The 19,774-nt window shown below is 50.4% G+C and overlaps 8 protein-coding genes across 8 annotated transcripts; 5 read left to right on the top strand and 3 right to left on the bottom strand.

The window, feature by feature from the left end:
- Window positions 1-155: 155 nt before the first annotated feature.
- Window positions 156-1,007, bottom strand: STEHIDRAFT_53297 (HAD-like protein; the record flags this gene model as incomplete). Its single annotated transcript, XM_007301487.1, has 1 exon — window positions 156-1,007. One exon carries the CDS (start codon window positions 1,005-1,007, stop codon window positions 156-158), a length of 852 nt encoding a protein of 283 aa, XP_007301549.1.
- Window positions 1,008-1,567: 560 nt separating this feature from the next.
- Window positions 1,568-3,450, top strand: STEHIDRAFT_166967 (uncharacterized protein). The gene is made up of 5 exons (XM_007301901.1): window positions 1,568-2,129; window positions 2,200-2,634; window positions 2,705-2,808; window positions 2,865-3,222; window positions 3,296-3,450. The coding sequence occupies exons 1-5, from the start codon at window positions 1,591-1,593 to the stop codon at window positions 3,330-3,332; spliced, it is 1,473 nt and encodes a 490-aa protein (XP_007301963.1). The 5' UTR covers window positions 1,568-1,590; the 3' UTR covers window positions 3,333-3,450.
- Window positions 3,451-4,824: 1,374 nt separating this feature from the next.
- STEHIDRAFT_138141 (uncharacterized protein) lies at window positions 4,825-6,664 on the bottom strand (the record flags this gene model as incomplete). Its single annotated transcript, XM_007301900.1, has 6 exons — window positions 6,503-6,664; window positions 6,277-6,441; window positions 6,077-6,208; window positions 5,911-6,023; window positions 5,259-5,848; window positions 4,825-5,158 (listed from the first exon to the last, which is right to left on the bottom strand). Coding segments are annotated over exons 1-6 (1,461 nt in total), but the record flags the coding sequence as incomplete, so codon positions are not given.
- Window positions 6,665-7,389: 725 nt separating this feature from the next.
- Window positions 7,390-10,553, top strand: STEHIDRAFT_138140 (DEAD-domain-containing protein). Its single transcript, XM_007301899.1, has 4 exons — window positions 7,390-7,795; window positions 7,858-8,518; window positions 8,574-8,702; window positions 8,769-10,553. Exons 1-4 carry the CDS (start codon window positions 7,746-7,748, stop codon window positions 9,543-9,545), a joined length of 1,617 nt encoding a protein of 538 aa, XP_007301961.1. The 5' UTR covers window positions 7,390-7,745; the 3' UTR covers window positions 9,546-10,553.
- Window positions 10,554-11,231: 678 nt separating this feature from the next.
- On the top strand, window positions 11,232-12,876 carry STEHIDRAFT_109324 (uncharacterized protein; the record flags this gene model as incomplete). Its single annotated transcript, XM_007301898.1, has 2 exons — window positions 11,232-12,318; window positions 12,401-12,876. The coding sequence occupies 2 exons, from the start codon at window positions 11,232-11,234 to the stop codon at window positions 12,874-12,876; spliced, it is 1,563 nt and encodes a 520-aa protein (XP_007301960.1).
- A 613-nt stretch (window positions 12,877-13,489) lies between these two features.
- STEHIDRAFT_154732 (uncharacterized protein) lies at window positions 13,490-15,522 on the bottom strand (the record flags this gene model as incomplete). The annotated part of the gene is made up of 7 exons (XM_007301897.1): window positions 13,490-13,767; window positions 13,835-14,059; window positions 14,115-14,439; window positions 14,536-14,755; window positions 14,828-15,191; window positions 15,254-15,348; window positions 15,413-15,522. The coding sequence occupies 7 exons, from the start codon at window positions 15,520-15,522 to the stop codon at window positions 13,490-13,492; spliced, it is 1,617 nt and encodes a 538-aa protein (XP_007301959.1).
- A 100-nt stretch (window positions 15,523-15,622) lies between these two features.
- On the top strand, window positions 15,623-16,707 carry STEHIDRAFT_119800 (uncharacterized protein). The gene is made up of 2 exons (XM_007301896.1): window positions 15,623-15,710; window positions 16,123-16,707. The coding sequence occupies exon 2, from the start codon at window positions 16,400-16,402 to the stop codon at window positions 16,583-16,585; it is 186 nt and encodes a 61-aa protein (XP_007301958.1). The 5' UTR covers window positions 15,623-15,710; window positions 16,123-16,399; the 3' UTR covers window positions 16,586-16,707.
- A 669-nt stretch (window positions 16,708-17,376) lies between these two features.
- STEHIDRAFT_75894 (DUF339-domain-containing protein) lies at window positions 17,377-18,140 on the top strand. The gene is made up of 2 exons (XM_007301550.1): window positions 17,377-17,710; window positions 17,821-18,140. Exons 1-2 carry the CDS (start codon window positions 17,585-17,587, stop codon window positions 17,971-17,973), a joined length of 279 nt encoding a protein of 92 aa, XP_007301612.1. The 5' UTR covers window positions 17,377-17,584; the 3' UTR covers window positions 17,974-18,140.
- The last annotated feature ends 1,634 nt before the right edge of the window (window positions 18,141-19,774 follow it).

Genomic DNA, 19,774 nt, shown 5'->3' with positions numbered 1-19,774 from the left:
GTAGAAGGAGGGATGTGTCGTTCAGCATGGACATGTACATGCAAACCCCGTTGATGTTACTTGAGGGTGTAGTACCGTTCATTCCCGGGAAACCGACCGAATACACATTCAATAATAAACTTGGCCAATCCTCTAACATCTGCTCTCAACATACTTCAACCAGTCAACCCAGTCTGCGTCTCTTTCTCCGTTTGTTTCTCCCTTTCAACCTCATCCGCCATCTCTCCCAATGTCGAAAACCTCCACCCCCACCTCGTCCCTTCCTCCAAATCTTTCCCAATTCCCATAATCGCCCCCTCCCTATCAATCCACGCCCCTCCATGCAACCCAATCTTATTCGCCGGTCCATGATCATGATATAACGACTGCGCCGTCACCAACACATACTCCTTCACATCCTCTCCCTCCCCCAACTCCACAAGCCCCGCAATCTCCTTCAACGCCCTTTCAAAGCCAAGTGGCGAAGGCTTATAAGCACCGGTATCTTGAGCCGTCAAGATGAGAGTGAACGGTGAACGGAGTTGTCCCGATGAAGGGTCGGTGTACGAAAGTGCCTTGAGCGTCCCGGAGAAACTTTGCCGGTCTACGTTCGAGAGGACGACGAGTTTGTAGGTCTTGGAGAGTGTGTGGAGAGCGGAGACTGTGTCGGGGAAGACGGGCCATGAAGGGATGCTTTGTCCGAATGATTTTGCCTGTTCTTCTATGTCTGTGTCTATCGAGTGTGATTGTGAGAGATCGCGCGCAAGGACGCGATATGATTCAGCGAGGAGGTCGGAGTAGAGCATCGAGGGATGGGCTTCTTGGAGGGATTTCTCGACTGCTGTGTATCGCGCGAGGATATATTCTCTCGATAGAGCGTCTGATGAGGAAAGGGAGCGTTGGAAGAGAGGTAAGAGGGCATCGTATATCCCTGTTTCCCAATCGATGAGAGTGCCGTAGACGTCGAAGAGGAGGGCTTTGAATGAAGTGAGTGGGCGATTGGATGTGGATTGTGGTCGGGTGGCCATGTTGATGTTTAAGCTGGTGGGTCTACTAGCGTACGGGTAGGAGCAAGGTCGTGGTGGAATCTTGGAGACTAAGTTTTGTGCCATATAAAGTGATGTTGGTCATGCAATGATTGCAGGGGCCGTGTGGCGCGATGCCACTCACTGTACAAGCCTCTAGTGTGCCGCCCATTCACCACAAATTCGCTTGGCCTAAAAAAGAAAACGAGATATGCTCAAATCATAGTGGGCCTTGGGATTTTCCCAAGGATAACTCAAGGACCTACTGGGCCTTAGAGGAAGGTGAAAGGGACTCTCATGGCGCCGGATACAGATTTCCAACAGATTTCTGCACGGGCAGAACCGAAACCAAATGCGTTCCGCAAGATACAAGCTCGTCTGGACAAAGGCAATACAGTATAGGTTCTGATACGGCATAATTTAATCTTCATTCATTTCTGTGAAGAGGATCATCATCCTGTGCCGTGTTTGCATGAGCAAGTTGTGGCACCTCCGGCGAATGCCGGGTGGGGAAAACAATGTCTTTTTGACCCTCACCGCGTCGCGTCGCGTCGATGGTCTTTGAACTCTCATCTCTCCATACACCATGAGCTCTCCGTGTGGACACCGTACTTATGTCCCAGGCGATTGCGCTTCATGTGACTGCAATGCGGCCATGATTCGTGCCGAACGTGATCCTGACACTGCCGTTCGCCAACTCGAAGCGTCCTGTGCCACCAGGCCAAACAATCCGCTACTCCTCGCAATCGCGAACATTTCCGTGTTCGAGCCTCGGATATATCAAGCTGGAGCCCACAAGATCTTTATCAAGTATGCTCTAGGCCAATACCCCTCGGAAAGATTCCATAACGAGCCTCACCCAGTCAATCCCCTCATGACGATCTCAAGGCGTAGATGGGAGACTCCTGTGCTCGGTCTCTACAATATTCTTGCTCACATCGGCGCTTCCGGGTCTCGCGATGGGGGTGCTGTCGCACGAGAAATCCGCGACTCTTATTCGGCTATCTCTGCGGTCATCTCTCGCGACCTGCCTCAACTGCTCCCGCCCGGATTTGTTGCAAACACACGAAGGGACCTCGTTGCGGGCTTTATGGGGTCCGTTTTCGCGGATCCGCGATATTCCAGGTAAAGCCTATTATATTGACCCTCATCTCAGCGATTTTAGTGTTTGCCGTACTGATGAGCATACTCTCAGGTCTATGTACGACGAGACGTCGCTCTCTCTCGCCATGCACTGCTGGCTATATATGTCTTCAGAGCCTCCCAGTAATGATGCCCCTCCCAAGCAATACAACGACCCCTACCAACTATTGCGAGTCCTCCTGACGAACGGAGCTATCCATGCGGTCAGGCCCAACGACGCTGTAAAGCGGGCCATGGAGCTGGTGGAAATCGACACTATCATCTCCTGCGTAGGAAGCAGGATCTCCGACGCCAACACGCTCGCAGAGACTCTGAAGAGCGATTTGACTTTCGTTTCGCTTTTCCTCGGTGTTGATGAGGCAACAGCCTTGGCCTTTGCACATGCCCGCTTCTACGAGACGATGGCGGAGGGTGTCTGTCGGCAACTCTCCACCGGTGTTACCAGCGAAACGCGACAAATCAACAAGATGTCCGGATCCATTATGAAGTTTGTGATCTTCCTCTTCTCAATATCCTCGTATACGTTGCTGCGAGACTCATTGTCTTGCACCTCTCAGCGTTTTCTTTGCTCTTCCAAATGCAAGATCAATGATCACAGAGTCTCCCAAAGTCCTCGCGATGGCCTGTCTCGGACTTGTCACCGCTGAACGAGACGACTCTGGTAACAATCTCCGAAAGCTTTACGCGCATCATTACAAATGCTAACGCTGAAAACAGATCCTTGGTTTCTATTCTTCGGGAGGCTCTCTAGCATGCTTGACTTCGACAATCAACCAGCTTCACAGCCCTCTCCCTTCACCAAAGCCTGCCGCACCCAAATGGAGCATCTCTACATCCGCACGGCCACCCCTTTGCGCGCCCTTGGACCGACCGGCGCCGCAAGATTGAAGGTCATCGACGCGTTGGCCGCCAAGGTACAACTCGCCGGCGACGCGTCCATCTACGCAAAATGGAAGCGTAACAAGGAATGCTCCAGTGCGTATTGCGACTTGAGGAATGTGGAACAGATTGGTGGTATGAGGAAGTGTCAGAGATGCGCTTCTGTCGTGTATCACGGTCCTGCGTGCCAGAAATCGTACGTCTTTTATTCATATGGGACAAGCGATGATATGCGTCCAGAGCTAAAATGTGGGTTGTACTGTGTCTAGGGACTGGAAGCGACACAAGCTCGAATGTAAAAAATGATTAATGGGCGACCTTTGGTTCTAGTTCTACGGAGGGTAGTGGCAGAAATCCATGTTGTAAAATAGTAGCTCATGCCCATGTAACAATTTCCGTAATTGTGAGGGTGTGTAATTGTGGCCCATAGGAGCTTCAGAATACTACGCCTTCATAATGCTCTCTGAATGTAATGAAATACGAAGGAAGCGAACCGGTTGAGCCAGAGAAACAGAAACATCAGTGTAAATAGTTGAACGCATAGCGAGGATCAAATTTGGCTACAATCTATGGTAGACGAAGCTAAAAAGGCCTTTGTATAACGAGGCCAAGGACGACGACCAAAGCTGATTCACCGTGACCACCATGATAAGTTATTACGAGCCTTGGGCTCGATGCGCAAAGAATCAAACCCGTAGTTTGGTACTGCGCATTGACCTGGCTTGGCTGAGACGTAGCGGATTGTCGAACCCGCTCACAAAATCCATCCGTACCACGGAACTCCTCTCAGCAAATTTGCGGGGGTTCCTCCGATACGTGCAGCATCCATGATTGAATGGACTCAAACCAAACAGTCACAAAGGTATATCATTAGGCAGTCATGAGTACAACAAGAGGGAAGAAAGCTTCGCCAACAGCAACATAGCAAATACCACGTCCGCATTATTCATGCACGCCGGGTCTCAGCGACTCGAAAGCCGCCAGCGAAGAAAGCGGTAGGACTGCTTCAAGCCGAAAGGGTAGCCTCTGCGGCAACGGTAACATCGGGTAATCATCCTCGTGCTCGTTGGGTTCCGGAATGCGGATGCCCCGGAAACCACAGCATAGACGATGTTCGGGCCAATCTCTGAAAAGGGGCCGAAAGGGAGATGTCAAGTCAGTATGGTGGCGTTAGCCACTTCGTGGCAAGCCTTGTGCCATGGAACCATTTCCTGAATGGAACACTCATTCGGGGGTTTCATGACTTATTGTTGCATATACAGAACCCTAGGGATGATATCTAGACAATGGTCGGAGCACTTTTTAAAAATTCTCCGGGGGGGATTTTGTCAGAGAAATTTCGCCGTTTGTCACATCACGTGCGCGTGACATTCCCATATTTGGAATGCAATGTCACCACTACGATCTCTGCCGCTCGCCACTGTGGCCCGGTGACAGCCTTGAACCTTCTTGCAACGGTGTTTGAAGGCTCGTGGAGTAAGATTCTCGTGATTCTACAGTTACTTAGAGTCAGATGGGTGTCATTTGCATGATATCTCCCTGGTACCAATAGGGACTGGTGCAGTGCCTTGACGAGAATTTCGCCGCTTGATTAAGGTTAGGGTTAGGAAATTCCCCTGACTTCGGAATGGCAGATTTACTCTGGAATGGGGGTTTCTGAACCCAGAAATCCTATTTTTGAGTCAAGAAAAATTTGAATGCGGCGTGACATGAAGTGGCTAACGCCACCATACGTATCAGCCTACATCCTCTTCGACAAAAATTAGGAGATATGGAAACATGGGAGACTGGTACGCACTTCGACTGGCATTCGGCCCCACAATATCCCACGCTTTTACATGCTCTGCATCTCCAAACCCGTCGATTCCGGCATCCCCGTCTCGAGCATTGACGGTCGATGGAAGCTAACTGTTCGAGATGATAGACGAGGATCCACATCCAATATAGCGGTTTGTAATATGTAGGGTCATGTCCATGCAATTCACGCGAAAGAAAGTCCTTGTGAAGAAACGTCATGTCGAGACAGGTTCGCAAAAAACGTGGACGTGGAAAGTGGGGGCGGGTGATGGAGAGGAGGGATGGAGTGTTCTTGACGATTTGGAAGATTTTACTGAAAACGACGGCCACCAAAGCTACGTGTTATAAGTGATTGATTCCCGAGTCAGACGTAGGGAAACCCGAAGAATGCAGAACGCTGACACGAGAGAATTGGATGGTGGATGGAGCACTTACCGTATACGCGTGTGACATCTCGTCCATGTTGAGTCAGTGCCAATTCCAGCGCACTGAAGACATCCAAACGAAACCAAGTACGCATAAGGTCGCGTTCGTTGGTATTTTCTGCACATATTCTCATCAGGATGAGTATGGGCACTATTGCACGATCCGGCGTGTCCCCGCATTCCTTCAAGTCATCTCCAGAGGTCCTCAATATCTTAAATAGTAGTTCAAAAGCGATGGTATGATTGGCCAGATCATGGAGGAAGTCTCTGTCGGATGGAGAGACCCACGAAGCGTGTTCGATGAGTGCGCACAGCAGTTCAGTGCAGTAGTTGATGTTGTTGCCGCAGATTTTACTGAAGTAGTGCGTGAAGAAGGAGGCGAACGATCGGCCAGGGATTCCGCGTTGCATGCGAGCAATGATATCTGGGGGTCGTGGGTGCTCCAGGCGATAGGCAAACATGAGCCTGAGTGTCGGGGGTACTGGGTCGATGAGGGCTGTTAATGCCAAGACACATTTGTTGAAATCTAGGTATGCCACGGAATGCATGAGACAACGCATCAGAAAAGAGATGGTGAGATCGTTAGGCGCATCCACGGTTCTATGTATATTAGCGTCAGACGGGCAAGGGTATGGTCGTCATAAAAAGAGAGTTAGACTGACCGTGCGAAGTCCGGATGTATCACAAGAATATTTATGAGTACGTCCGAGAAGCTGGCACGCTCTCCTGCATACATTTCGACTGGTTTCATCATGTTGCAAGGGTCATTCTCAAGCTGGCGTAAACACATCAGCGTGAGCGCTCAGCATGAGCGGGGAACAAACTTGCCCGAAGAACTAATTCATTCCAGTTTCGCTCTAGAGAATGAAGACATAGATCCTTGGTTGGAGAAGGAAACTGCTTGATGTGGACAACTACTAGCGCTAACAGCTCCAAAAATAGTGCAAAATCCGAGGGTTTCTATGACAGGTAGTGCACTATCAGCTTTACCACCAAACAGAGCAAGAACAAGCAGAGCCGATACTCACATCTTCGTCGTAAACCATGTGCCATGGCCACGAGCCACTATAGGCTTTGACCACACATCGACACATGGCGTCCGTCATACCTGCTTCTATCAGCCGCCCCCACCGAACAGAGGGATGTCCTTGCACCATGGTGTTGCGTACAGCAAGGATTAAGCTGGTAACGTTCTTAGCACCAGTTGTCAGTACACGAAGAATATAACATATTTGGTATGTACCAGCTACCTACCTCAGAGCCAAACGGACTTTCCAACCAACTCTCCGAGTCCGTAGTGTCAAACATTGTATTGAAGATATCCACAATACGAGCTGGATTCTCGTCGATGTCATTTGTCCAGTACGCTTTGGAGTGTGGCATATCTAGTTGACAACCACGCTGAATCGCGTCGGTATAAGTGAAAAAGGTCAATGCGTCGCAGTAAGAAACGAGACGAATGTACAAGATGAGACAAGATGCGAACTGCGTTCCTGGGATGACCTCGGGAAAAGCCGGCGCCACCTTAAGACACAAAAGCGACACCCTCACGTGACTCCTCCCGCCAGTTTTGCGCTAATCGCCAACCAACAAGTTGTTTTAAAAATTATTCTCAACAACTCTACGGTTACCTATTTTGCGAAACGTGTCTCAAAAAAGTGGGATCTGACGCTCAAGTTTCCCCCGACAAAATTTGGCTGGCAGAGCGTCACGTGAGTGTGTCGCTTTTGAACGACCTCTGTCTTAAATCACCGTCGTCGGTCACCATGTTCGTCCGGCGTCTTGACGAGGAGCGTCGGAGAGAGCTACAAGGGTTCTGGCAACGCACACGAGTATAAATTTATCATGTTCCTTAGACCAAACCAGACTAAGAGAAAGAAAACGCTGAAAAAAACACAGAGTAACGTCGAGAACTATTGCTGTTTGACGATGCGCTCAAGATGGGACTGCACTGCGCGCTGAGTACCCGACATATAATATCTGATGAGCAGTTAGGTGTCCTTGTAGGGAGGGAGTTGAAAGAGAGTTGGGCCACAATGACGTTTCTAAATTGAAGCGCCGCCTATTCCCGAAGGCACGCGGGGCTCTGCGCGTCGTCGTCCGTGCTCGACCTCGTCCTTTTCCTGCCGAACATCCATCCAACCGTCCCGTATTCACCAGCATCAACTGTCAACAACAAACAATCCTCTAACTCTCTCGATTTTACCTGGGTCTTCATCATACTCAACCAAGCTTTTTAGCAGCCCAAGCCACCTAAATTTTGCCCACACGAGCCCGAACAAAGATCACATCTGTGGTTGGCGTACCCCAAATCATACACAGTCCTCTCGTCTTCCGTCCAATCCATCGTGTCTCGTGTCATATCGGTCTCCATCTGTCTGAAGCCAGAATTCATCTCCGCTTAAATCTCTCAAACACCACCTTCTCACATCACTCACCCTTGTTCTCGTTTTTCTGACCACCACCCCAACCTCACCCTCAACCAACATCGTCCCCAATGTCTCAACCAGCAACCCAACAACAAGCAACACCATCAACATCATCCTCGTGAGCTCTATGTGCTCTCCTTCAACGGTCTTAGTTACTAATTCCCATTTCTGTTCGTACAGACAGAATGGCAACTGGCGCGCCGGTCTTCGTCCACCACCCCGCGATGACCGACCGCAAACCGAAGATGTGAAAGCTCTCAAGGGCATCGAATTCGAGGACATGTTCCTCCGCCGTGAACTCCTCATGGGAATTTTCGAAGCCGGTTTCGAAAGACCCTCCCCCATCCAAGAAGAAGCCATCCCCATCGCCCTCGCCAAACGCGACGTCCTCGCCCGCGCCAAAAACGGCACGGGCAAGACCGCGGCCTTCGTCATCCCATCCCTCCAACAAGTAGACGTTAGTAGGAACAAGATCCAGGCACTCCTCCTCGTACCCACCCGTGAGCTCGCGCTTCAGACGAGCCAGGTCTGTAAGATTTTGGGAAAGCATATGGGCGTGCAGGTCATGGTGACCACCGGTGGTACGACGCTGAAAGACGATATTATGAGGTTGGCAGAGACAGTGCACGTGCTGGTGGGTACGCCTGGTCGTATATTGGACTTGGCGGGGAAGAATGTGGCGGATTTGAGCGAGTGTCCGGTCTTCGTGATGGACGAGGCAGATAAGCTGCTATCGCCCGAGTTTTCGCCTGTGATGGAGCAATTGTTGGCGTATCTTCCAAAGGAACGTCAAGTCATGCTCTTCTCTGCCACTTTCCCCCTCATCGTCAAGGATTTCAAGGTAGGCGTCGTCTTCGTTGGTTGATGTTGGGTCTTCTGACGTGTTCTTTTTATAGGATAAGCACATGAAGTCCCCCTACGAGATCAACCTCATGGAAGAACTTACACTACGTGGTGTCACCCAGTACTATGCCTTCGTCGAAGAACGGCAAAAAGTGCATTGCCTAAATACCCTATTCTCCAAGGTTGGTGCTGGGCTCTTGACCTCCCTCTGCTACGTTTCCTGAATATTCTTCGAACCCGTCCTATAGCTCCAAATCAACCAGTCCATCATCTTCTGCAACTCGACCAATCGTGTCGAACTCCTCGCTAAAAAAGTGACCGAGCTCGGCTACTCCTGTTTCTACTCGCACGCCAAAATGCTTCAATCACACCGGAACAGGGTCTTCCACGACTTCCGCAACGGTGTCTGCCGGAACCTCGTCTGCTCTGACCTTCTCACTCGCGGTATCGATATTCAAGCCGTGAACGTCGTCATCAACTTTGACTTCCCCAAAAACTCAGAGACTTACCTCCACCGTATCGGTCGTTCGGGACGATTCGGACATCTCGGTCTCGCGATTAATCTGGTCACGTATGAGGACAGGTTCAACTTGTACAAGATCGAGCAGGAGCTGGGGACGGAGATTCAGCCCATTCCGCAGACGATTGATAAAGGGCTATATGTGGCGCCGGGTGCGACGGCGGACGAGACATCGAGGGCAGGACAAAAGACGGGCCAGCCGCAGGCGCAACAACAACAGCAACCACAACCGACGGCCGGGCCACCTCAGCAGCAGCAGCAGCAGGGAGTGTTGTCGCCTCAGCAGGTGGCTGCTCAGAGGGCGCAGGCAGCGGCTCAAGCTCAGGCTCAAGCTCAGGCTAGGCAGGCGGCTCAGCAGCAGCAGCAGCAGCAGGCGGTGTACCAGACGAATGGACAGGCGGGGAGGCCTAATGGACAGGCAGTTCAAGCGGCCGGGAATAGGCAGTCGTATCCTGCGGGTGCGAATGCAGGGTACAGGGGCCAGGTCCCTGTTACTCAGCGATGAGAAGGGTGGGTTCGGCGTTGAGGCCAAAGAAAGATACGGTGATTGTTGTCGTCGTCGACGAATCGTTGAGCAGTGTTGTCCAGTCAGTGCAGGGGAGAGGAGCTGAGGAGGGCTGATTGTTTGTGGTGTGTTGCCGATGAGGTCGGCATGCTTTCGTTCATTCAACTTCCTTTCTCGTTATAGCATCATCTCGAAGAGTTTTTCCATTCGTCTTTTTCATGTGCGCTGTTCTGTTTATACCGGTACCCTAGCCCTCGCCTCGGCTTTTACACTCCCAAACGCTCAAGACATCTCGTTCTCGTTACCAGCTGTGGACTTCCGCATCTACCCTCTTGTCCAATCTCCTTTACCCTGCCTCATCCAACACCCTTTCCAAGCTTAACTCCTGGTTGCTATATTGTACTACAATGATCAATCTCCAACATAACTCAACCGCATCGACACCTCTCTCGCCATCTTTACTACTCTCGAGTGTAACTGCTGGTATTCAGATTCGGATTCCCCATTTTTGTTCCTTTCCTTCCCTTTTTGTTTGAATTCGAATTTGCTCTCGTATCTCTCTTTCTTCATTCCATCCAACCAACCGTCCGTCCATCCAATTCTTATTATCTCGACTTGCTCTTGCTGTCGTTTCTTCCTCTTTATATCCGCTGTCCTTGCCCCCCACCCTCCAACGTTACGAATAACCTGACTCGGCCTACTGATTGCCACACCCAAACTTCCTCCACACTCCACATCCCTTTGACCGCATCGACGTTCTCACCGGACTAGTACGGTTCATTGACATCTTGACTCAGATTGATACTTGTTCCCAACTTACTGTATATCCTTACCGTAAGGTCCCATTCTGAAATCCCTTCTACCCACTCCTCCACCCCTTCGCCCACACCTACCTCCTCTTCCACTCCGTCACCTACCTACCCCTGTTCCACCCCGTCGTCTACCTCTTGTCCCCCCTCGTCGCCTACCTTATGTCTCATCCCGCCGCCGACGTACCCTTTACACCCCTCCTACATCCTTTGTCCGTCCGGGCTCTTTGTTGTTGTTGCTGTTGTCGCGTTGGTGCGAAAGTTCATGAAATGATGCATGCCTGCGTGGCACGTGTGGCGCTATTTTTGGGTTGCGAGCTAAGAGCCTCCGAAATTCGTGTGACCCATCAAGGATTGCAGCCGGTTCATGATTTTGAACATACAGTTCTTTTCGTATGAGTACTTCGCGAGCGACTTGGACCTACGCAGTACTCAGTCTCGCAAAATGTAAGAAAATGAGGACCGCGAACGACAACGCGTGGCGTCCATCTGCAGCTCGGTGGCAATTGCCGGCGAAGCGAGCCACACATGCAAGACGCGCTTCGGGAGACGACAGTTCGTGATTCGTGGTTTCATTGGCGTCGGACGCTCATCCTCTCCTGCCTCTTATACCTTATGCTCGACCTATTCTGCTAGCTGAACGATATCTGAGGAATTTCTTCAAGCGTACAACCATCAGAGGTCAATAGCCACGCCCAATATCCCGACAAATCTCAGCGACCTCTTCACTTTACGGGCCTCAACCAAACCCGACAGTACGGGAGGCTATTCCACGCTCAAATATCCACCTGGAGATCTTTGTCGACGCACATCCGGATTCGTTGGCTCTCCGAAGACTAGCTTAAGAGAGCGCAAAGCGTCACCGTGAGCGACAGCCATGTCCCGAGGCGAATACTCACGATTGCCAATGTACGCCACATCCAGCTCCTCCTCGTCCACACCCCGTCTCCGCTCATCCTCCTCCACATCCACTTTCAAATCTAAATCACCATCGTTGACGACGGCCACTACGTCTCCGATAACCGATATTTTCCATCGACAACTCACGCCCTCGCCTTCATCGCCATCTTCACCACCGCCACCCTTCTCATCACGACGACACCGGGATCATGATCATGACCGTGACCACGACCGACGGCGGTTCAGGTGGAACCGAGCGACTGCACAATCACAATCAATAACGAACACGCTACAATCACTCCTCCGACCCCGCGTCATCTTGTCCATCGTCAAAGTCGTCGTCCCATTACTCGTCACAGTCGTATTCGTGAGCTTATTGATATGGGAGCCTCACATCGAGCTCGCGTTCTACGAAAAAGCATGGATACAGAAGGAGATTCTACCCGTAGGATCTCTAGGAGGTTGTTTTGACGAAGGGAGGGTGAGCGAGCGGTATAATGTTAGTAGGAACATCTATGGTCCGAAGACGAACGAGGTGCAGGCGGGCGTGTCCTTGAAGCTCGGGATGGACTGTTACGATTTCGCAGGGACAGTACGGTCGAGCCCTTCCTCTCCATCGAGGTTCGAGACCGGTCAAGAAGGAAGGACGCATTTCCATTCGTATTGGAGGACGGACCTAGCGCCGTTCGGGGAACGACAGGCACATATGCTCAAGTCGTTTTTCGCTACTCAGCCGCTGGAGAGGTCGAAGCTTGTGCTGTGGTCGAACGGACCGCTGTCACCGTCGGAAAAACCGAATCGGATATTGGACGATTTTCTGAACAGGTATCCGGAGTCTTTAGAGTTGAGGGTGGCGGATGTGAGGGAGTTGGCGGTTGGGACGGAATTGGAGGGCAGTGAGTTGTTGAGGAGTAGTGATGAGAAGGCGTGGACGGACGGTGACCTTATTCGGTTGTTGGTCGTGTGGAAGGACGGAGGGGTTTGGGTTGATATGGATAGTCTGTTGACGAGGGATCTTACCCCGCTGCTGGAGCACGAGTTCGTCACGCAGTGGGACTGCTACGGTACGTCTTCTTTCATTTCATACACACCATCATATAACGTTGCATGCCCTGGTATTCATGACGATAATGTGGCCCACTGCAGACAAAATATATTCTCCCTTCAACGGCGCGCTCCTCCACTTCCACGCCCAATCACCCTACCTCTGCGAAGCCTTCCACTTAATTGCAACTTCCCCTGCACCGAAACCTTCCTCGACAGACTGGGGCTCCCTCCTCTACCTCAAGCTCTGGCGTCGTCTTGTCCACTCATCCATCCCACCCTTCAAAATCCTACCCTTCTGCTTCAGCGACGGACGCTCATGTCGTCTCGATAACCGACTGCCGGACCCTTTCGAATCGGATCCGAGTAATGGGAAGTGGACACAGGGGTTGGGGAGGGAGGAGGGCGGCGGGCTGGACGGGGTACTGGGGAAGACTTTTGCGGTGCATCTACATAATCAGTGGGAGAAGGAGTTTCCGGTGGGCGGGTGGGTTAGGAGGTTGTTGTTGAGTAGGCATGATAATATTCTGAAGGGAGAGGAGGCTGGGAGGGATAAGAGGGAGGAAGGGGAGTTGTGACTTGTGACTTGTGGGTGTTTAATTTGGTGGGCTGGAGTTGATGACGACTTGTATTTATGGGAGACTTATGGACATTGGCGGCTCAATCTCAATCATACCGATACCATATAATGCACTTGACGCTCATCATGGACCTCGACCTTGCAGCACTCTTGCGTGACAAGGTCGCATACCTTTAGGATTGCCTTTTCTGCAAGTTTATTCTACCAAAATAGGGCTGGGCATTTTTTTTTGTGGACAATCTCTGCCGCAAACAACGAGCTTCAAACTTAAGAATCACACCATAAACAGTGAAAATGCAATAACATATAGGACCATAGGGGACGAGTATGTGTTGTAGTCCAAGGTCACAAAGTCTGAGAGCCGTAGAGTAAACCCGACGCCAGGAGACATAAGGCTAGGTCAAAGTGAAAGGGAAATCGTCCGGCTATTAACTATAGATTAGAAGATGAAAATGGGGGAAACTTGAAGAAAGGACACCATGTGGAGAAAGTCTGACGGTCTGTAAATACGTAGAGAAAACGGTCATGATCGTCTCTACATTCTGACGGACATCTCGATAGACTTTGAGCCCAGCTAACTAAATTGTCCTCTTCCTCGAAGTAGGGGTAACCTAGGCCGTTCCCCCAAACCGCTCAATAACTTCACCTGGTACTCTAAGAGGCTGCATCTCAGCGCTATTGTTGGACACGGTTGCCTCGGATGAAGATTGAACATTTGGCCGTCTTTTTGGCACCCGAAGGACACCAATATCCATTGCCACTTCCTCAACGAAACTCGCCATTCCTCCTGCTTTCAAATCATCCTCCATCACAGGATAATGTTTGTGTATTCTGTCTCTGAAAGAAGGAAAGAGCCCACTGACCCCAAACGGGGAGAGTGGCTTTCCACCTGAAAGGAGCCAGAGTTTAGCATCGGTCGTCGATTGTATTCAGCGTCAGGTCTTAAACAGACATACCAAAGAGCACAGCCAGAAGGCTTCTGCCGAATATGACGAAGAATATACCGTTGACGACGACGTGAATACCACCAATGGTGGATATGATTTTGAGTGCTTCTCCTGCGATCGAGGTGTGAACAATTTCTTCTGATATGATCCACTCCGTCGAAGCAGGAAGTGAGGTATTCAGATTCATCGACGAAGTATTTGACGCAAATGTGCTGATATCCGGGGAGTTTGTGCCTACAAACTTCGATAAGTAAATCGGAGGAATGCCTCAAGAGAAAGGGAGGCTCACGTGGGGTATAAGCGAACCATTTTGTTTTCCCATACTCTCTCTTCGTCACTGTTACCGAACCTACTACATGCGTATTCGGTTGGAGAGTGAATGGGCTTGTGTAGTTACGGGCGACTGGGAAAACTTCATCCTGCTTGCCACCGATGGAACCAAGTATCCAAACAGATAGAGGCTCATTTCCGATATAAGAGAGGTATAGACAGTCTATGGTAGAGTACGGGGGAAGCGACCAATTCGCCGTGGTTCCGTTGCAATCGTTAGGGGGTTTACTGACACCATTCAATTGAATAGTGATCTTTCCCTCCAATTCGCTCGAAGTTGTTTCCTAAAATGAGTAGAGGAGGACAATTTCAAAGCAGTTCAAGAAAGTCAGACTCGGGAGTGCACAGGCAAAATAGGAAGAGATAATTTATACACGCACTACGAATATATCGGAGACATCGTAGCCGAGGTAGACCCACTGTTTAATGGTTTCGTCCCAACCGGACGCATCGATGGAAACCAGTGACCTGTTGATAGTGCTTGTACTGCTTGCCGTTGTTTGCTGCTGGTAAATGAGGAAAACTAGGTAGCCTAGGAGTCCTAGTGTGGCCCACATTGCGACTAGTCCGCGCACAATCCCTAGGAGAGCAGGCTCGAATCTATTGTAGCGAAGTGTCAGTTACATCAGGACTCGTGCTCGCATGACAGGTATTAGTGACACAAGGGCTTACGGGTGTTTTCGAAACAAGGAATATCTAAAGAAGGCTTGAGTGCATTTCTGCTTGACTGCGTGCTTCTCCTCCTCGCTGCGCCGCCTTCCCGCAATCCATCGTAAGGGCGCTGAGCCTCGAGGTCTCGGCGACGATAGTGTTGTCTGCGTTGCAAAGAAGCGTCTGAATGGATGGCCATCGATCTTCCAGTTTCGACAGGACATGGTGAATAAGTATATGACATAGAGGCCCCCGACAACCCTCGGGATCCAGAGTGTAGTATAGAAGAATGGGTATGAAGCCCAGGCGAGTTGCTGCCAGACATTGAGGTCCTGTGGCAGGTCAATGTAATAGTCGGCATCCCACCAAGAGTCATCAGAATCGACTACAAGTAATTTTTTGTAAGCCGTAAATGTGCACAGGAGTCTATGCGAAGGCAGAGCTCACCAATCGTGCAGAGTACGATCAAGGTTCCCACCAGAGCCACATCGATGGCTATCCACAAGATGGCAGGCACTCGTCTATGCAGAGTGATCCAGTCACTGAAAATAGGGTCATAGCTGTAAGAGTTGTCACGAACGTAGAAAATATATCTGAACGACTCACCAAGCTAACAACAATAGAATAATCACAAGTAATGCGGCACCAAAGACACTTTGGATATCGGCAAATGTGAATGCGTACACAACGAGGACAGGGTAGATGACTAGAAGCATGGTGTGGAATCTCATCCGACACACTAGCAAATTACAAGATAAGTTGGCGTATTCATCGAAGTCTGCACTAAATTCGGTAGTGGACATGATTGGAGGGCTTGAGCGTTGGAAATGAAGCCGCAGAGAGACAGCATCTCTATTATATACGTCCAGAACAAAACAGCGCTTTTTGTTGAGTTATAAGTTATCTATGAGTTCGATGTCAGGACACAGCAATGGTGATTCAGACCATAATAATGTTAGCGGCTGGGGGCGTGACATAGCTTTGTAAGAGGGACAGCCAAGTTGACTGCGTCCTCTCTCTCCCTCTCATTCTTGTGGCTTGCTCCGACAGTATCGGACTCTGTTCGCACGGCTACGAGGAAAAGGAAGCTCCCTTATAGGTTCTAATGGACATAGCGCACAACACAAGTCTCGTCGTTATGGATGCAGGTTCTCCATAATACGACAAGACGTCGAACCTGTGGAAGATAACGAGATTACTAGAATGGACATCAGGATTGCGGTGGCCCCTCGGTCACGCATGCATAGCTCTAGAATTCATCACACAGTGCTGCTTCACAGTATTCTTCCACCACCAAGTATAAGTGTCTTCCTTACCAGGACAGAGAGAGAACTCCAGTACACTGATGTCTTCTGTGAGTTTGTTGGAGTGTCAGGTTTCTTGCTTCGCTGACCGCAGCAGCGCCTCGAAGCGTACGTAGGCATCAGGAGAAGCATCGGCTTGATGCATTGTGGCGTCGACCTAGCTTTAGATATGTTTTCACGCAATAAGAGTCACAATGGAAAAAAGAAATGCAGACGAGCCTTGGGAAGGTAAGTACGTTGATCTTGTACTGAGATATTTGGGGGCCTTGAGGTCAGATCTGGGCACAAAATGAAGATTTGGTCCTCTGTGCGTGCATCTGGCGGGCCCTCCAGTCTCGCCGTCACTGTCGTGGGTACGTCATCGTCGAACCTCCGAGGTGGATGGGATCTCTTGGGTGATTTGCCAGCCCCGGTGGAGATGGTCATATTGCGTCCTCTATGGCTTTACACCATGTTGAATGACTTGACGAACTGAGGCATAGCAGTCGGATTGTCGCTATCGGAACTCCCGGAGGACATGAGTAGTATCAAACTTTGTTGATGTTGATGGTGTCGGACTTCGTCCGTAGGAAATGCATCGCTAGGCGGGAAGTAACGCTGTACAGGTATTTTTGAATACGGTCGGGTTGTGACAGAGAGTATATAAGTATGTCACGCACTGCCAGTGGCGTCGTGAAATCTGCATACTCGAACATAGAAATATTGAGGTGATATGAGATCCCGTTGCCTAGAGATCCCAGGAAAGCCAGGAAAGTTACTGTGAACCGAGGACAATCCTAAAAAGCATCGGTTTCAGGCCGAGGATCAACAAACTTGGCTGCGATACTGATACCCGCAGAGAAGATCATGTATAGCAATGATGAGCGATGTCGAGAGGTCCAGCTGAAGGTGATGGATGGATTCAGGTTCAGTCTCCCAAAGGCAACATCCAGATCGACGCCGACTCGGGGCAAGGATCATCTGTGACTACTTACCTCAGAAAGCCTTCGTGTACCGATAATTATTATTTGCCACGGTCAGCGATCAAGTATGGAGAGGCCTTTGGGTACGGGAAGGGTCACAAAACGATCTCAAAGCAAGGATGATTTGCGCCTCAATTCTCAAGTTCGCGTTTACCCGCAAGTTGTGCCACCCGTCGGACAATAGATTCCCACGTGTGCAAGTGCCACCGTTTGCCATCGTACATCTCGAATAAATATCACTGTACATCTCACCACCAACACCAACAGTCAATAAAATGACCATGTCTTTCCGCCACGTTTCCCGCTCTCTTCGTTCTCTGCACTTCGCCAAACCTTCTAACTCTCTCCGAATCGTCCCCTCCACCGCCGCTCGAACCCTGCACACAACCCGACCCCTCCCAAAAGATCCCTGGCCGCTCCCTCACAGCCCAGAACACCTCGCCTCAACAACAACACCCTCCGACATCCCGCCCCCAACGCCCCTTCCACGCCCAAACGAATCCGTACCGACCATGCGCGCGAGGCTAGTCTATCAGAGCCGGAAAAGGGGAACACTGGAGAGCGATTTGTTGTTGAGCACGTTTGCGAGGGAGTGGTTGGGCGGGATGGAGGAGGCGGAGTTGAGGGAGTATGATAAGGTTTGTTGGGCCTTCGCTGTTTGACTTGTGGTGTGCTGTAGCTAATGCGCTGGCATTACTCTCTGTTCCTGTTCGTCTCTCGTCCTTGCCTACCGCCCGCCTGCCCATAGCTCCTAGACGAACCAGACTGGGACATCTATTACTGGGCAACGAAGAAAAGGGCACCTCCGGAACGTTGGGCTAATTCCTCGGTACTGGAGAAACTCGTCGTACACGCACGGAACGAGGGCAAGGCGGTCAGGAGGATGCCAGACTTGAACTGAAGACTCACGAGCTAAGGGAGTTCTTTTGGTTTGACTCTGCACGGGTTTCGAGTACTGTGTAGACAGAGCCATCGTACGCCTATGTGCTGTCGTATATGAGTTCTGGATGCTTTTGCTTATCCCTATGTCGTTTGACACTCGGAGTATAACATCCAAGAGCGCCACCGCCACATAGCCATATACTAGTCTTGTCCAATTCGGGAGGTTTTGGCGGGCCGACCCCCAAAGACCATATATGGAAATTCATGATAACGCGAAAGCCCTGATCTCATCTAAGCGAAGCGATAACTATGGGGGGCGCAAGAGGCGTTCACAGACTTCGTGTCTTCGTCTCGTCTCGTTTCCATCCCTGTTCTGAATTTTCTCTGAGTAGAGGTGTCCCTGTATCTCCTATAACCATAGTCTGGTAAATTTCACATCATGTCTCGACTCGTTACTCTTACACGAATAAGTATACTAGGCTATGGTAGTACAATGTCGACCTCGATGCTAACTCAGGCCCAGCAACTTTCTTGAGTTCATACACTCAATGGCGTTTACAGAACCAGCCTCACGATTTGCGCTGGATTATGTTCATCCTCTTATGAATATATGTGGCAGGCTAAGTATCTGCAAGCGAGGCTTGCGCTTCTGCTCCTTTCCGCCACTGTGGCCCCTGATTATTGTGGCATTGCTTGCCCACCTCTGTATGCGCCCGCTCTCAGGCTTCGCTCACGTCGGTCGTTCTGAGTCTAAAATGCCTTGAGGCGCAGGAAAATCTCCTCGTATATTAGCTCACTAGGCCCTTCGCGGAAGAGAACATCGAAAAGTTACATTGATCAAGTGGGGTTTGCAGCTTCTGCAGACGAAGAGTGCATTTGAAGCTGTCATAAAAAGAATCCTGCCTCGTCAATTCAGTATAGACATCCCGAACAAAAATGGTGACGATGAAAAGGATGGAATAAAATATGGTACACAAGGAGCAGAAACGAAAAACCTGCGCAACTCGGCCGTGCCACCATTGCGTGTGGCGCCGAACCGAGAGATACGATGAGACCCAGGAATTTCCTTATATGGTCTTTCGGGGTCGCCCCGCCAAAGTCCCAGTAATTGGAACAGACCTTATATAATGATTTCTTCTTCATCGCTTATATAAGGTCTGGTTAGAGACTAGCCATATACGCTCGACGGAGAATTACCTTGCTTGCTTAGCAAGGTCTTTCCAACCCCCGTAATTGTGGCGCGTGTTGAGGAGCAAATAAGGCCAAACAGCGTGGCGAATGTGGCGCCCATGTTAGCGCCTCGATATCTGGGACTCTGGACGCTGATATTGTCATTTATCTAAATGTCCGCATCATGATTGATCCAGGAGGCCGTTTACGATTACTGTACGTCTCTGCAGTTAGGCGACGGCGCGACAGGATCACATGATCCTGGGAAGGAGGGATGGGTGGCGACACCTCCTTGGGGCAAGGGGACACAGGCGACAACTCCTATCAGGGCGCTGCGTAGTCAATTTTGCCTTCACGCACCATCTATCCAATCATTGATAGTCTTTTGGTCTGCTCAATGCTCCGATGATTAGCTCGCGCAACTTTCTCTTCAACCTAATGTTCTGGAACTACTCAAGAACTGCTCTAGATGCCATTCCCTTCGTGTTGGCTTCACCGGTGTCATAGCCATCTGACAGGAACTGGCGACAAGAAGCTTTGTGTATCCAATGACACTGCTACTGCTCATATGGTTACATGCTAACTGGGGCAACATATCTGTTCTATGCTCAGCTGGCAAGCGAGAGGACGGTGATGGCGATTTTTTGCAT

The sequence above is a fragment of the Stereum hirsutum genome (genome assembly GCF_000264905.1).
Source record: "Stereum hirsutum FP-91666 SS1 unplaced genomic scaffold STEHIscaffold_4, whole genome shotgun sequence".
NCBI classification, from domain to species: domain Eukaryota; kingdom Fungi; phylum Basidiomycota; class Agaricomycetes; order Russulales; family Stereaceae; genus Stereum; species Stereum hirsutum.
The sequence above is the reverse complement of the archived record's forward strand: the minus strand, read 5'-3'. Positions and strand labels throughout refer to the sequence as shown.

Coding starts and splice junctions, on each gene's coding strand:
- STEHIDRAFT_166967 (XM_007301901.1), top strand. CDS start 1,591: ATGAGCTCTCCGTGTGGACACCGTACTTATGTCCCAGGCGATTGCGCT. Junction 2,809..2,864: donor CGCTGAACGAGACGACTCTG/GTAACAATCTCC, acceptor CGCTGAAAACAG/ATCCTTGGTTTCTATTCTTC. Junction 3,223..3,295: donor GGTCCTGCGTGCCAGAAATC/GTACGTCTTTTA, acceptor TACTGTGTCTAG/GGACTGGAAGCGACACAAGC.
- STEHIDRAFT_138140 (XM_007301899.1), top strand. CDS start 7,746: ATGTCTCAACCAGCAACCCAACAACAAGCAACACCATCAACATCATCC. Junction 7,796..7,857: donor ACACCATCAACATCATCCTC/GTGAGCTCTATG, acceptor CTGTTCGTACAG/ACAGAATGGCAACTGGCGCG. Junction 8,519..8,573: donor TCATCGTCAAGGATTTCAAG/GTAGGCGTCGTC, acceptor TTCTTTTTATAG/GATAAGCACATGAAGTCCCC.
- STEHIDRAFT_119800 (XM_007301896.1), top strand. CDS start 16,400: ATGAAGATTTGGTCCTCTGTGCGTGCATCTGGCGGGCCCTCCAGTCTC.
- STEHIDRAFT_75894 (XM_007301550.1), top strand. CDS start 17,585: ATGCGCGCGAGGCTAGTCTATCAGAGCCGGAAAAGGGGAACACTGGAG. Junction 17,711..17,820: donor AGTTGAGGGAGTATGATAAG/GTTTGTTGGGCC, acceptor GCCTGCCCATAG/CTCCTAGACGAACCAGACTG.